The sequence below is a fragment of the Telopea speciosissima genome, chromosome 7, assembly GCF_018873765.1.
Source record: "Telopea speciosissima isolate NSW1024214 ecotype Mountain lineage chromosome 7, Tspe_v1, whole genome shotgun sequence".
In the NCBI taxonomy this organism is placed as follows: Eukaryota; Viridiplantae; Streptophyta; class Magnoliopsida; order Proteales; family Proteaceae; genus Telopea; species Telopea speciosissima.
In genome coordinates, this window is record NC_057922.1 from 18,005,995 (window position 1) to 18,020,225 (window position 14,231).

General features: G+C 38.3%; 2 protein-coding genes across 3 annotated transcripts in view; one reads left to right on the forward strand and one right to left on the reverse strand.

The window, feature by feature from the left end:
- The first annotated feature begins 792 nt into the window (after window positions 1–792).
- On the forward strand, window positions 793–6,037 carry LOC122666549 (phosphatidylinositol 4-phosphate 5-kinase 6-like). The gene is made up of 8 exons (XM_043862563.1): window positions 793–2,294; window positions 3,780–3,947; window positions 4,066–4,231; window positions 4,326–4,442; window positions 4,550–4,743; window positions 4,854–4,999; window positions 5,091–5,172; window positions 5,290–6,037. Exons 1-8 carry the CDS (start codon window positions 1,066–1,068, stop codon window positions 5,570–5,572), a joined length of 2,385 nt encoding a protein of 794 aa, XP_043718498.1. The 5' UTR covers window positions 793–1,065; the 3' UTR covers window positions 5,573–6,037.
- Window positions 6,038–6,227: 190 nt separating this feature from the next.
- The window catches only part of LOC122668896 (ankyrin repeat-containing protein P16F5.05c-like), a 31,830-nt gene continuing 23,826 nt past the window's right edge, over window positions 6,228–14,231 (reverse strand). Inside the window, exon 7 of one of the 2 annotated variants that reach the window (XM_043865466.1) lies at window positions 6,228–6,243. Coding sequence is in view for 1 of the 2 variants with exons in the window: in XM_043865467.1 (XP_043721402.1) it covers window positions 13,379–13,382 (4 nt within the window). In the remaining variant the exon portion in view is untranslated. Of the gene's footprint in view, window positions 6,244–13,368; window positions 13,383–14,231 lie in introns of those variants that run through there. The other variant, XM_043865467.1, reaches the window with a different exon arrangement.

The window sequence follows — 14,231 nt, forward strand, 5'->3', positions numbered from 1 at the left end:
TTTATAGTTGTAATAATAGCAAATCTCTCATTAACCCAATCATCACACAAGAAAGACAACCGTTGCGCCCTACAACTAAAACATCTCTCCTCTAATTCAGACAAGGTCAAACCAAAACCTAAACCCAAGGCCCCCACCACCACCACTTCCACAGGCCCACCCTATACAAACAGAAGCAGCCGGCACGACCTACACCGTGCGACGCGGTTTACAGTTTATTAATAACCTTAAAACCTCCACAACACAAATTAAACAAAAAAATACCCAGAAAACCCACTTAGTGGTAGACTTGTTATTCCACTCAAAGTTCTTGAATGAATCTTAAATTCTGAATCTAATCCATTAATATCATTATCTATCTCTCTCCTCTGTTTTTTTTTTGATAAAGATCTCTCTCCTCTGTCTCTCATCTGTCTTTCACTTTCTAAACTCTTAAAATAGCAAACTCCATTAACGCCACCTTACCCGTTTTTTGATTATCCCTCCAAATGGTAGGGCTGACAGTAGTTGTAGGAGATGAACCCGGGACTTGACCGATGCGTTGAAGCCTTGAAATCTAAAAAAAAGAAAAAAAGAAAAAAGGAAAATTTAAAATTTATTAAAAAATAAAAAATTAAAGAAAAAATAACAGAAAAATCTGAGGGAAAAAATCATTCACAAACGTTTGTTTGTTCATTGGTTCGAAAAGAAAAAGCCACTTCTTGGTTCCATTGCACTTTTTGCTTTCCCGTTAATCAAAACAGCAAAATTTGTACGACCCAGAAAAAAATAAACAAAACGCTTGAGTTGAGATACCCAGAGACCCAATTCGCAGAGCAAACGCAGAATGAAATACTGAAACAACATTCAATGCAAGCTGGAAAGAGAGAGAAGGAAGGGAGAGATTTACAGCAGAGTTTGATTCTTTCATGAACGTTGCATTGTTAGAATCTATCTCTGAATTGGGTTTCCTCCTCTGATGTCGTCCACGGCTTTTCTGTGTTCTTCGATGTGGGTGATAGGAGAAGGGATTCTGTGAATGAAATGACGATGTGAGGAGAAGCAGCGAAGTGAGTATTTGTAAGAATGAGCAAAGAAGGCGGTGGCGTGACGAAAGCCTGGGAAGCAACGGTTAGGAAGTCACAAGCGGCTGTGAGAAGGCGAGGGACGAGCTTTTTCACAGCAATGTCAGTAGCCCATGTCGACGACGACGACGGAGGTGATGGCGCCCCCGGCGAGGTCTACCACGCAGAGCGAGTCCTCTCCAATGGCGACTTCTACACAGGCCAGTGGTTAGAGAACGTCCCTCACGGCCATGGCAAATACTTATGGACCGATGGGTGCATGTACGTTGGCGAATGGTGCAGAGGCAAAACCATGGGCAAGGGCAAATTCAGTTGGCCTTCAGGGGCTACCTATGAAGGCGAATTCAAGGGCGGTTACATGGATGGTAAAGGCACCTACACGGGCTCAAGCGGTGACACCTATAGAGGTTCATGGGTCATGAACCTCAAGCATGGCCAAGGCACCAAGCATTACGCCAATGGCGATTACTATGATGGTGAGTGGCGCCGTGGCCAACAAGATGGGCATGGCAGGTATCAATGGAAGAATGGCAACCATTATATTGGACAGTGGAAGAATGGTGTGATTTATGGCAATGGAACTCTGATTTGGGCTAATGGGAATCGATATGATGGGTTTTGGGAAGATAGCTTGCCTAAAGGGAATGGTACTTTTAGGTGGATCGATGGGAGCTTCTATGTGGGTACATGGAGTAAGGACCCGAAAGAACAGAACGGGACTTATTATCCTTCCGCAGCCTCACCGACCGGGAATTTCGATTGGGATCCTCAGAATGTGTTTTCTGTTGATTTGAGTGATTGTAAGATTTGTCCTGGTGAGAAGGTTTCGATTTTACCCTCCCAGAAGGTGCTGAATTGGGCTGGAATTGAGGCGGATCTCTTGCAGAAGCAGCCGACATGGAAGTTAAAAAATGTCGATGCCGGAGGAAAGCCAAGGAGGATGTCCGTCGATGGCAGGATCAATAATGTCGGCGGAGATAAGGGGTTTGATAGGTTCTGTATTTGGGAATCAGATGGGGACATTACTTGTGATATTATTGATGCAAATCAGATGGGAGGGAGAGAAGTGGAGGATGGGTTGGGGGCTCTCCAGCTTGAAGATACAGAGACCTGGGGAACAAAGGTACAGACTCCGAGGTTGCTACCCAGGGAAATGAAGAAGCAGGGTCAGACAATTTCTAAGGGGCATAAGAATTATGAGCTCATGCTCAATCTGCAGTTGGGGATCAGGTATTAACTGATCCAGTAACCCTTTTTTTTTCTGTCCTTTTCAGAGAAACCTCTGTTCCCTGTTCTGTTATTCTTCTTCTGTTTTTACTCACCCTTTTGTTTTAATTTTTATTTATTTTGTTATATTGTATGCTTTGATTTCTGTTGTCTTTCTGTTTTTCGTTTGTTTTAGGACTGTTTTGGGCCTATAATATTTTTAAAGAGGATTTTTAGCGGAGGTTGATGGAATAGCTGAAACCCATCATCAATAAGATTTCCTTTCTTATATGCTGACCAAATGGTTCAGTTTGTTTGCGGAATATAATCCTGTGGCCTGCGGGTTGTGGAAGACCTAGTGCGAACAGTAGAGGAAAGACTTGGAACTATTCAGTCAATTCATTCCCCTGTTTCCAAACTCAATGATTGAATACATGCCATCAGTCTGATGTCCTTTTTCTTTTCTTTGAATCATGAAATCATCAATTACTGGATAAAATTACATACTATGAATTTCTATTGTTCTCTTTTATTTTCCTTCCCCATGTTGTTTTCTTCCTTCATGTTGGCATTGGAAGTATTCGTTGCTCTTGTTCCCTTGTTCACATATATGAGACAAGTCATTGGAATGCCTTATCTGATCCTTCCGCCATTTCCCTTGTTTTCTCTCATTTGCTAATCAAAGGGAATAGTGCTTTCACTAGTAGAATGTTTTGGTTTTTTCACTTCATCGGCTTTTGGAAAAGATTGTAATCATTCTACTGTTAATGGAACAGTTTCTGTTTATATTCTTAGTCCTCCTTATTATGGATACAATATCACAAGAACTAACAAGGGTGGCTATAATTTCTTTAAGCTGCTAGTAATATGTTTAGATCAATACAGTCCAGAACTTTATATGACAGAAATTTTGGAGGTTTTCCTGCATCACCAGCCTCCCATCTATTAATTTGGTTTTAGTTCTGAGAAAATTTGATAATTTTCAGCATTTCTGCTCTTTGACATAATATCTTGAGATCAAAATTCTATCTCCTGATGCCAAGTTTTTAACCTGCTAATAGGTAAAAACAATTTTATTACTTATCACATCTCCACCATTCAAGTGGTACTCCAGTTTTCAGGCTGTTCCAATCCCAAGTTCTTGCTAGGAGTTGGTTAAGTCGAGATTCTTCTGAGACGTCCTTCCTTGCGTTGTCACTTTAGTAACCAGAGCTGCTTGTAGACTTTATGTAGAGCCCAGCCATACCACATAGCTTGACAGCAGATAAGGCAGATGGAAAGTCACTGGAGGACCAACCACTTTAACAAGTTTGAAGGATTTACCATTTTCATTTTGAAGCTTTTTTTTTTTTGGGGGGGGGGGGGTGGAGAAATATACTTGAAGAGGAATTCAAAAATTTTTCATTTTCGTTCTCAGATCCTCTAATGATCCTATTTGTTTATATCTGATGCCTCTGCTTGCTTTCTCATTTGATCACTCTCTGTATAACATGTAATGTGATTGAACAGGCATTCCGTGGGAAAACCTGCACCAGCTACATCCCTTGATCTGAAAGCTTCAGCATTTGACCCCAAGGAAAAAGTCTGGACAAAGTTCCCTACTGAGGGAAGCAAACAGACGCCGCCACACCAATCTTGTGAATTCAAATGGAAGGATTATTGTCCTTTGGTTTTCCGGTAGGCCCGGACATTTATATTTCTTGTTGGAACTACTTGATCATCATTTAAATGTGGAGACTTGAGGTTGATGTTCTTGCCATTAATTATTAAAGTATTTATAATAATTTGTGCTCAGGACTCTGCGAAAGTTGTTTAAGGTGGATGCAGCTGATTATATGCTATCTATATGTGGAAATGATGCACTCCGGGAGCTTTCATCTCCTGGTAAAAGTGGAAGCTTCTTTTATTTGACCAATGATGACCGTTACATGATAAAGACAATGAAGAAGTCAGAAGTAAAGGTGTGCTCTCCATTTTGTGGCTTATTTCTTGCTTCAAACCAAGAATGATAAGCACTGAACTGAGACTGCTGTTTCATTTACTGTTATGATACAGGTACTTCTAAGGATGCTTCCAGCCTACTATAATCATTTTCGGGCTTTTGAAAATACTTTAGTTACCAAATTTTTTGGTTTGCATTGTGTAAAATTAACTGGGGCTACTCAGAAGAAGGTAAGAACATGGATAAGAAATCCTGGCTTTGAGTCTAGTTCTTTTTCTGAGATTTGGAATTTCCTGCTGCTAACATCTTGTAAACATATAAATGGCTATTGAACCAGGTTCGCTTTGTTATAATGGGAAATCTTTTCTGTTCTGAGTACCCCATTCACAGGCGCTTTGACTTGAAAGGGTCGTCCCATGGCCGTATAACAGATAAACCTGAAGCAGAGATTGATGCAAATACAACTCTCAAGGACCTGGATCTTAACTTTATATTTCGACTGCAGAAAGCATGGTACCAAGAACTTCACAGGTGAATTCAGGATCACGTGACCTCTACGATCCCTTAATATTTCGTGATTCAATGGTTATTTTTTTTTCCATATATTTTTTTCTTTTGCCTTAAAACTCTGCTCATTGCAGGCAAGTGGATCGGGACTGTGAGTTTCTTGAACAGGAAAGGATTATGGATTACAGTCTCTTGGTGGGCCTTCACTTCAGAGATACAACATCATACACTAGGGACCAAGCAAATGAGGGTCGTCTCTCTGGAGTTCGAACCCCTACTGGTTATTTTCTATCCCATGCAATATCAGTGTCCTAAATCTCAGTTCAATCTTCTGCTCAACAGAGGATAAACTTTTTAACCTTTTCTTACAGGTAATGGTGACACTGATGGTGAGTCTGCAGTTCCCCGTCTTTCGAGAGTAGACATGGATCAGCTTCTCCTTGATCCCAGCCGGTACAATTTATTTACATAGGACCTTTATTTAGTCCAAACCTTTTTTTCCTCTTCTTTGGGGTGTACTCGTTTTAATTTTCTCCTTACAAACACTATGTTTATATTGAGTCCTGTCAGGTGGGCAACCATCAGATTGGGTTTGAACATGCCAGCAAGGGTTGAACAGACTAAAAGAAGTGATTTTGAAACTCTGGTTGGAGAGCCAACAGGAGAGTTCTATGATGTGATCTTGTACTTTGGTATCATCGACATACTACAAGACTATGATATCAGCAAGAAGCTTGAGCATGCATACAAATCCTTCCAGTATGATCCAACCTCAATATCAGCTGTTGATCCACGACTATATTCAAAACGCTTCCGTGATTTTATATTCAAAATATTCACAGAAGATACTTGAAGAGTCGGCTTAAAGCAGCTTGCAAACTTTGCATATGTATTGATTCGGTGCCTCATTTTACCAGCCGGGGCATGCCAAGTGCTTGTGCTTGAGGGTCAATGTATAGTCAGTCTTATTGGCAATGCGCTCACCGCCCAAAAGGTTGCCATTGTGGCCATTGACATGGCCCTTGGAGGATCAGTTGTGGCTGCCAGAGTTGCATGCTGGATAATTTGTCATTGCTTCTGTCCATCACTCCCTCTATATTATTCTGGTATGTAGTATGTTTTGGTAAAGGTATAGACTAACTTCATAACCTGGAAATGTGCAAGTCAATTCAAATTGTAAATGAATATCCCTGAGGGTAAACTTGTACCGGGAGGAATTCTTTTTGTACCAAATTTTTTGTTTTGGTCTCAGAAGATGTAGAGGAGTCTCTGGGATTTTGCACTCAATAAAAATGTACAGAGGAGAATTGGAATTGAACTCTTTCTTTTTGCCACTGCAACCATGTATTTCTCTTTGTTGAAGTGTTTTCTGGATCAAAATCAACCAGTAGTTGTTGACAAAATCAATTGGTGATGAATTGTATGGCTTCATGCCTGATAGTGGTGAATTGATGAGGATAGAGGAAATTTGGTCATAGCTCATGTATGATTGTAAAATTACATCTGTAGACGATATCTATGGTATTATTCCACCCCTACGCAGTCTGATGGCTGGGGAAATTTTCAAGGGTGAACATTCAAAATTTCAACTACTTCAAGAACACCCCCCTCCCCCCCTTTACCTGTGAATAAGTCTGAACTGCAAATTGGAAAATTAATGGTGTCAAGAATGGATTTGACATGGTTACATTTAGATGGGAATTCAACAAGGGGTGGGGTGGGGTGGGACGGGGTGGGACGGGGTGGGGTGAGGGATTTGAATGCTTGTGCAGGATGTAGAAAATCAATATTGAGCAGGTATTAAATTGCTTGATTCCATTCTCTGGGAAAGTGAATGACTTTCCTATCCATGAAAGGTATATAGGCAGAAGGATGGAATTTGATTGCAGAGTTCATTGAAGGTCAACTCATGGAGAAAGTGAATGTTCATTGAATGTGGAGTGTGGACTGGAATTGACTGCAGTTGAAGAAGAAAAAGAGGCAATCAGAAGGACGGCTAAGCAGAAGACAGTAAGGTACCCAAAAGTGCTTTAGAAGTGAAACAATCAATCAATGTGCATGAAAAAACAGACACACACACAGACAGAGAGAGTGTTCATTCATTAACTACATATTGCCCATAATTGTACTGAGAATCGTGGATGGAGATTCGCAAGTTCGGTGTTCGTTCGAAAGAGGGACTGAATGAATGACACCATAACAAAAAATGGAAGGCAAGATGGGTCTCTACTTTTCTCCATCCATTTCTTTTATCTGCAAATCTCTGTAGTACCATGGAACCATTAATGCCAGGACCCCACACACACACATACCAACACAGAGAGAGAGATGGGCTATGAGCCTGAGGGGCTAATGGCCCTAATGGGTATATATCATTATTACATATAGAGAGGAAAGCACAATGGACTGGGGGGTAATCAATGAAAGAGAAACTAATGGCTGTAAGGGTAATGCTGTCTGCCCATACTGGTTTTTGAAAACTGAGTAGTAGGGTTCTCAGCTTTTGGTTGTGGGGCCTTGTGGCCATGGTTGATCATGGAGTTGACTAGACATACCCAGAACAAACTGGCACCTAGCTCCACGTTAGGGGCCGTTGCTGCAACCTAGGGGTCTCAAAATATGGTCCGCATCGTTAGGCAGGACCTAGTTAGCAAAAGCGCATTTCAAAAGAGTTTTTTCTGTTTTAACTTTTAAATGTGTATCTGTTTTTTTTTTCTTCAATCTTAAACATCTTTTACATACGGGCAAAAAACGGCAAACGATACGCTTTAAACGCATTTAAAACAGGTTTCTGTGTTTTTTTAGACCTTAGATTTGTTGAACATTAGTTTACTTAATTGATCATATATCTGTCTCCTGAATTTTGATCGATCTCGTTCATTCACCGGCATAAAGATGATTTGAAGGATTACATTTCTCATGATATCACCTTCAAATCAAGATCAATATAATGATCTAGAAATTGAACTACAAACTAATGTATCTACTAAAAAAAGTTTCTAAAGTGATGGTTCTTATTTATCAAAAAAACAAAAAAAAAGTGATGGTTCCTAACTCCAATTAAACATGCATCAATTCATGATTATGTTGGGTGTATTGGCAACACCATAATCAAGCCACATTAACTTTGAACATTATGACATATGAATTGAGAATTAATAATGGATGATATTAGATGACATAACTTACAATGAGTTGTGGAATATATATATATAGATAAATTTTGGATGTTATAGTTGTTTTGAGCATTAGAAACATGTATTTCAAATAGAAATTCCTCGATTTATGTGAGAATAGACTGAATAGTGTCATTTTTTTGAAAGATAAATGTTTAAAACTCGTTTCATTCGTTTTTCGTTTTTTATCATCCTTTGTTTTCTTGACCATTTTATTTGACCATCTATCTGCAAATTTTTACAATTTAAAACATAGTACCACCGATTTCCAATTTTTCTTTTTTATTCCCGTTTTTGCTAACTATGAACCGGATTGGCCTCTACCAAAACAGCATAGCCCGCTTAGCCTTAATATGAACTGAACCGATTACACTAGATCCATGTATGACCTATGAGGGCTGATTAGTTAAACAGTGTTGTCATGGAATAGGCGTATAGAGTCTTAAAGTGGTGGGGACCAAAAAGACCCGATTAGGACCCACCAATTGACACCCTAGTGCAACTTCTCTCACTCTATAGTCTCTATACCGAGTAGAAGTGGAACCAAATACGTGATCGGCTTCAACCGAATCCGAATATGAATCCGAATCCAATCTAAAATGAATTGGAAATTGCAATTGACTAGACAGAGTCCTTGGTTATGGAATCGGGAAGAAAAAGGTAAATATTGTCACATATTTTTTTATTTTTAATTTTTTTTAAAAAAATTCAAAAACCCTATAGATCTAGCTGCAAGAGGTGAGTAATTGATAAAATATTTTTTTACTAATTAATAGAAAAGAAAAAATGAAAATAGAAAAAATAAAATAATAAAAACAAAAAGAATATTCATGGCTAATTCGAATTGGCCGATTCAATGACCTATCATGGTGTTCTAAGTTCTAACATTCGTGCAGATGATCCCATCTCTGGTTTAGATGATAATGGGAAACCACTACTCTGGAAATTTAAGTGATATGATCTTTGGATTACTACTTTATTTTACACACATCTGCATAGCTTTTCTGATCCTTAAAATCTAAGTTAATATATCAACATCCATTAACAAAGATTTCAAAGAAGTGGATTTTTTAAATGAATTTATGAAATAAATAATAATAATAAATAGGGAGAGGGTTGAGACCATTTTTGGTTTCAAAGTGGAAAGGTTTTGGTAATCAAATTTTAATTATGGTCTACTTTAAACATTGGAATAAAGAGGTTTTTGAAAATTTATTTCATTTAAAAGATTCACTAGCTTTCTAAACAGTATTATGAATTTTTATTTTATTTTTTTGATGAAAGTGTAATCATACAAATCGCACACCAATCCCAAAAGGTTAACCGCCGAATTACAGTACCATGAATTGGAAGGGAAAGAACCTCTATCTCTGATGATGCAGCTAAGCTATCTGAGATTTCCAATACCCTCCATTGGCTACTTGAGGCTGAAAAACTTTTTTTATTCTAGAAATCAATCAAGGCACCTCTATATTGATGATGATGATGATGGGATTGTAACACTTAGTATTACCATACCATTTCTAAAATGAGACTAAGAAATAATTCAAGCAACTGTCTCAAAGATGAAACTGGTATATTGGTTTCGGATATACCATCCATGGTAAAAATCTTTGTAGATCATCTGCGAGACATTTTCACATTCTGATCATCTTGAATGGGGCTACCTTCAAGGCCTTTTTGAATTTTTAGGTTAATAACTTGTGATGTGATTTGATTGGCTGTCTGGTGTCTCTAATGTACCTAGCTTATTAAAGCTCAAGGGTAGTTCTTTTGATCCCTTTGACCCTCTAGAGGTGTTAGGCAAGGTTGCCGGCCGCTCAGTCCCTACTTGTTTATCATAGCAATGAAAACCCTTTTCAGATTATTGACACCATGCCGCAAATATAATATTTTTTTAGGGATTAAGGTTGCTATAACTGTTATAGAAATATCCCCTTAAACTTTTTTGTAGATGATATTTTCATCTTTTATAGAGTCTTTTCTGGATGATATCTCCACCATCCATGCATATATTCAAGTTTTTTCAAGATTTGATTAGCCAACAAGTTAATTTTAATAGGAGTTGAGTAAAAATACACCTCCGATTTTGAGAAGCCAAATATGTCGAGCTTTAGGAGTCATAGAAATTGATAGCCAAGCTCCATAAACACAGTTCTCAATCAGGAATCGAGCCAGCCCATCGGTCCGAGGCAGTGGATTCCTCCGCCAAATGGTCATTTTAAGCTCTACTGTGACGCAGCTTTGCCTAGAGATTGAATCCAAAGGTGGAATTGGTTTCATTATAAGAGATGCTCAAGGTCATATCCTCCAAGCTGTATCGGATCCAGTAGCTATGAATGACATTCTTATGGGCGAATCCATGGCAGTTCGAGCAGGTCTTTTAGCAGTCGCAGAAGCTGGACTGAATCACATATTGGTGGAATCTGATTGCTCAGCCTTGATCTCTTATATCACTAATGCTCGTCCTTCTCCTGTCTCCATTGGAAGCTTCATTCATGACATCTGCTGTTTGGCTGATCAGTTTAATTTTATTTCTTTTCATCATGTTTCTAGGGATAGGAATCTTATTGCCGATTCCCTAGCTCGAAAGGCCTTATCCTCTGTAAATAGGATAAATTGGCTAATTTTCAATCCTTGGCTCTTGGATCTTTGTAACTAGGATGTCTCGAGTGTTACTTGCCTTACCTATCAATAAATTCTCTTTCAACCAAAAAAAAAAAGAAAGAAATTGATAGCAAATTTCTTCAGGAAGCTTTAAGCTCCACCTGCCTCTATTAAAAAAATTGATTGCAAATCTGTTTTTTCCCCCAAGCTAAGAGCCTAGCTTTGAATCACATTTTAATAGAGAGCAATCAATACTGATGAGTTGAAAAATTCCATTTCTTTCTCAAACTGGTGGATCAGTGCCTACTGCAATTTCTACCTGTATGATGTCTTGTTTTTTGTTTATTCTTAAAGTCTATTAATCTATTATACATTAGAATCTATTAATGCCAGTTTATGGAGAGGAGATTTTCAAGAGAATTAAAGACTCTCGTTCCATCGATCCATACTTGTCAAACTAAGGCCAATGGGGGTCTTGGTTTTCGGTTTAGCTTGGATCATAATAAAGCTGATAAGTGCGTGAATAATTTAAAAAAAAAAAAAAAATAATAGGGATGAGTTTGGCTTAATTAGGAGGAAGCCGATCCTCTTGACTTTATGGAAAAAGTCATGCCTCTTTCTCAATAGAAAACTTTTAGAGATTCAATTCAGATTCATTCACTTCATATGCACCAAGTAGTTATAAATCCTATGACTCCTCCACAAAACCATCCATATAAAACATAACCTCAATTATCTTTTAACTCCCTCCCATTAGTTATACATAAATAACTAATAATAACTAAAATCTTAATTATTAAAAATATCCTAATTACTAAAATAAAGACACGTAACATAAGCCTTGCTCATTCACCCAAAAAAAAATTAAACATAAGCCTTGCTCCTTAAGCTTAGCTAGAGGCTCTTAACCATTCCATCAGCCTTGTGGACCAAAATATTTTCTTCGTACCAATTTATTGGATGTAAAGCTGTCTATTAAGAATGGATCCTGGATAGGATATGGAACAATATCAAATAAACTCTATCTATCAATATTTGGAATGATTCTTGGATTTCTAGTTTATCACATTTCCATATCCCATCGCCTGTTTACTCCCAATCTTGCCTTTTCCAAGGTTGATGAGCTTATATGTAATTGGGCCTGCAATTTTAATCTTATTTATTCAATATTTCCCCACTTGATTGCTGAATCGATTTTGAAACGCCTCTTATTAACTCCTCATCAAGGCTTCTGGATTCGCTCTGATACTAAATCTGGTTTTCGGCCGATCAAAATAGAAATACGGGGCAATTTTATCTCTCAATCTTGCAACACTTGCAATGACATCAGTGCCAACAAAAAAATATGGAAATTTATCTGGAAATTACAAATCCATCCAAAATTTCGGTTATTTTTATGGAGAGTTTTAGTTGGTGGGGTACACACCAGAGGTAAACTATCTTGGTTTATTATTAATATTATTTTTTTTTGGCGCGAATCTTGGTTTATTAATATGGACACTTTTTGTGTTTTTTGTTCATCTGGTAATGAAACTGACTAGAATTTGTTCCTCGCATGCCCCATCTCCAAAAGAATTTGAGCTGCAAGTCCTCTGGGGCTAAGAATTGAGTTCCTTCAAGCTCCTACAATCTTTGATATCTTTCCTTAATGAATCATCTTTCACTCGAAAAGATTAAAGATTAATGTTATCAGTAACATCCATTATTTTTATTTTATTTGGTCTGCTCGCAACTACTCTGTTTTAACCATGTACCTCCTAACCCTTTTATCATTATGTCTAAAATTATCAGATTGATACTAGTATGCGAATCTATAATTGTCTCCTCCCACCCCGTGGTAGCATCCACCTTACATTTCCAGTTTTTAATGAAGCTGTCCACTACTGATCTCTCATTCATCATCTGTGATGGGAGCTATGATCATAATACTTGAGAGGATGGTTGATCTTCTGTAATATTTTTTGAAAAAAATTGTGTTGGAATTCATGGACTTTGGATTTGGAAGATATTCACAAGAAGCACAAGCAAAGGGATTTCAGCAAGGACTTCAAGATGCAAAGTCATTGGAATATGTAACCATTGATGTTTAGACTGACTATTATGAGTTAGTAAGCAGGTTTGAGAAGGGCAGAGTCTGTAAATGGCATTGGGAACTGTTTTCTTTGTGTTTGGATATTAATACCTTTTTGCTCAAGTGTTTTACCTTAGTTTCTGTGATTAAGCAGGTTAGATGGCTGATCAATTGCACACAGGCTGGCTAATAAACCCAGGTCCGAAAAACATAGGGGAGTATGTTGGAGGATTTATACTCTGATCTTTTTTGCTTTTAGTTCTTTCTTTATATAATGTTCCTCAAGCGCCCAAAAAAAAATTCTCATTCTACTCCTTTTCTTGTTTGAATAGAAACTTTGCAAACAGAGTTGAACCATTAATCCATTTGTTTCAATGCAGCAAAGGGCATATTGAACAGTTTGATGGTAGATTGGTAATTCTCATTCATGTTCTATACATTTCAACTGAATCAAGAAAGAGTACCGACCCCCAAAAAAAAAAAACACAAAAAGAAGAGAGAGCCAAATCATGGGCAAAACCCCATGCAGAAGCTAGATTCATTTGTTGCAACCCCAGGGACAAACAGAAATAATATAGCAGAACTCCATTAAAAGAAGTCACCCACATACCCAACCAGGAGAGGTCTAATATACATATAAAAATAACACACAATGAACAGCAACAATCTTTAGTAATATTCCCAGGTATCCACACATTTGGAAACTCTTTAATTCCGTTATGTTCATGGTGCACCACAATTGTACCGGTTGCATCAACAGCCTCCCTTTCCCATGGCTCATAGCTTGGTCAAACAGAGTCCTCTCCTAGCTAGGCTAATACCCAATCACAGGCATTTGGAGTAGAGCATAGTGGGTCTATATCTTTATCAGGATAATGATGCCAATGCAAACTCAAGGTGATGGAAACAGCAGACCTGTTTAGAGTAGCGACACTCCCTCATAGAATTGATTTTTAACCACCTGAAAAAGAAATAGTTGTTGATTAACTCTTAAGGTGAACCACATTGAGTACCAGAACTTTGGAAATAGTACCTCAGTATAACCGTTGAGGCGAGTGCAGTATACTGGTGCTTTTTTTATTTTCCTTCCAGGTCAGAAGCATCGATATCCTTCACCACAGAAAAGCTCCGAAACTTGGGAGGATTTACTAAAAGGATCTGAATGAGTGCAAGGTGAGAAAGCTCAGCATTTGTTTGACTGCATCACAAAGGGATCACGGATCCGGCTGCTCTCCTACGACCTGCCCCACCTCCCTCCCTCCTACCAGACACAAACAGGGGTGGACTCCAGGGTGGTCCTTTTGTCCCTGTTTGTGTCTGGTAGGAGGGAGGGAGGTGGGGCAGGTCATAGGAGAGGATCCGGACGCAGGGATCACCCCAAGATTTCAGCAACTCCATACAACGTTCTGATTAATTGAATCATGAACTGCGGTGTTGTGGTGTAATTGGATATCACGCAAGTCTAACACACTGAAGGTCTGTCCCTGAGTGCCCCAAAATACTCACCAAAAAAAATTGGAATCATGATGAAAAACAACAATAAAAAAAAACGAAACATCCAAAGAGGATACTAGAATGGCAGAATATGATTTGTTTAGCACCACAAGTTCAGATATTAGAGTGCAAGTGTGTGTGTCATTTAATCAATCATGGAAATG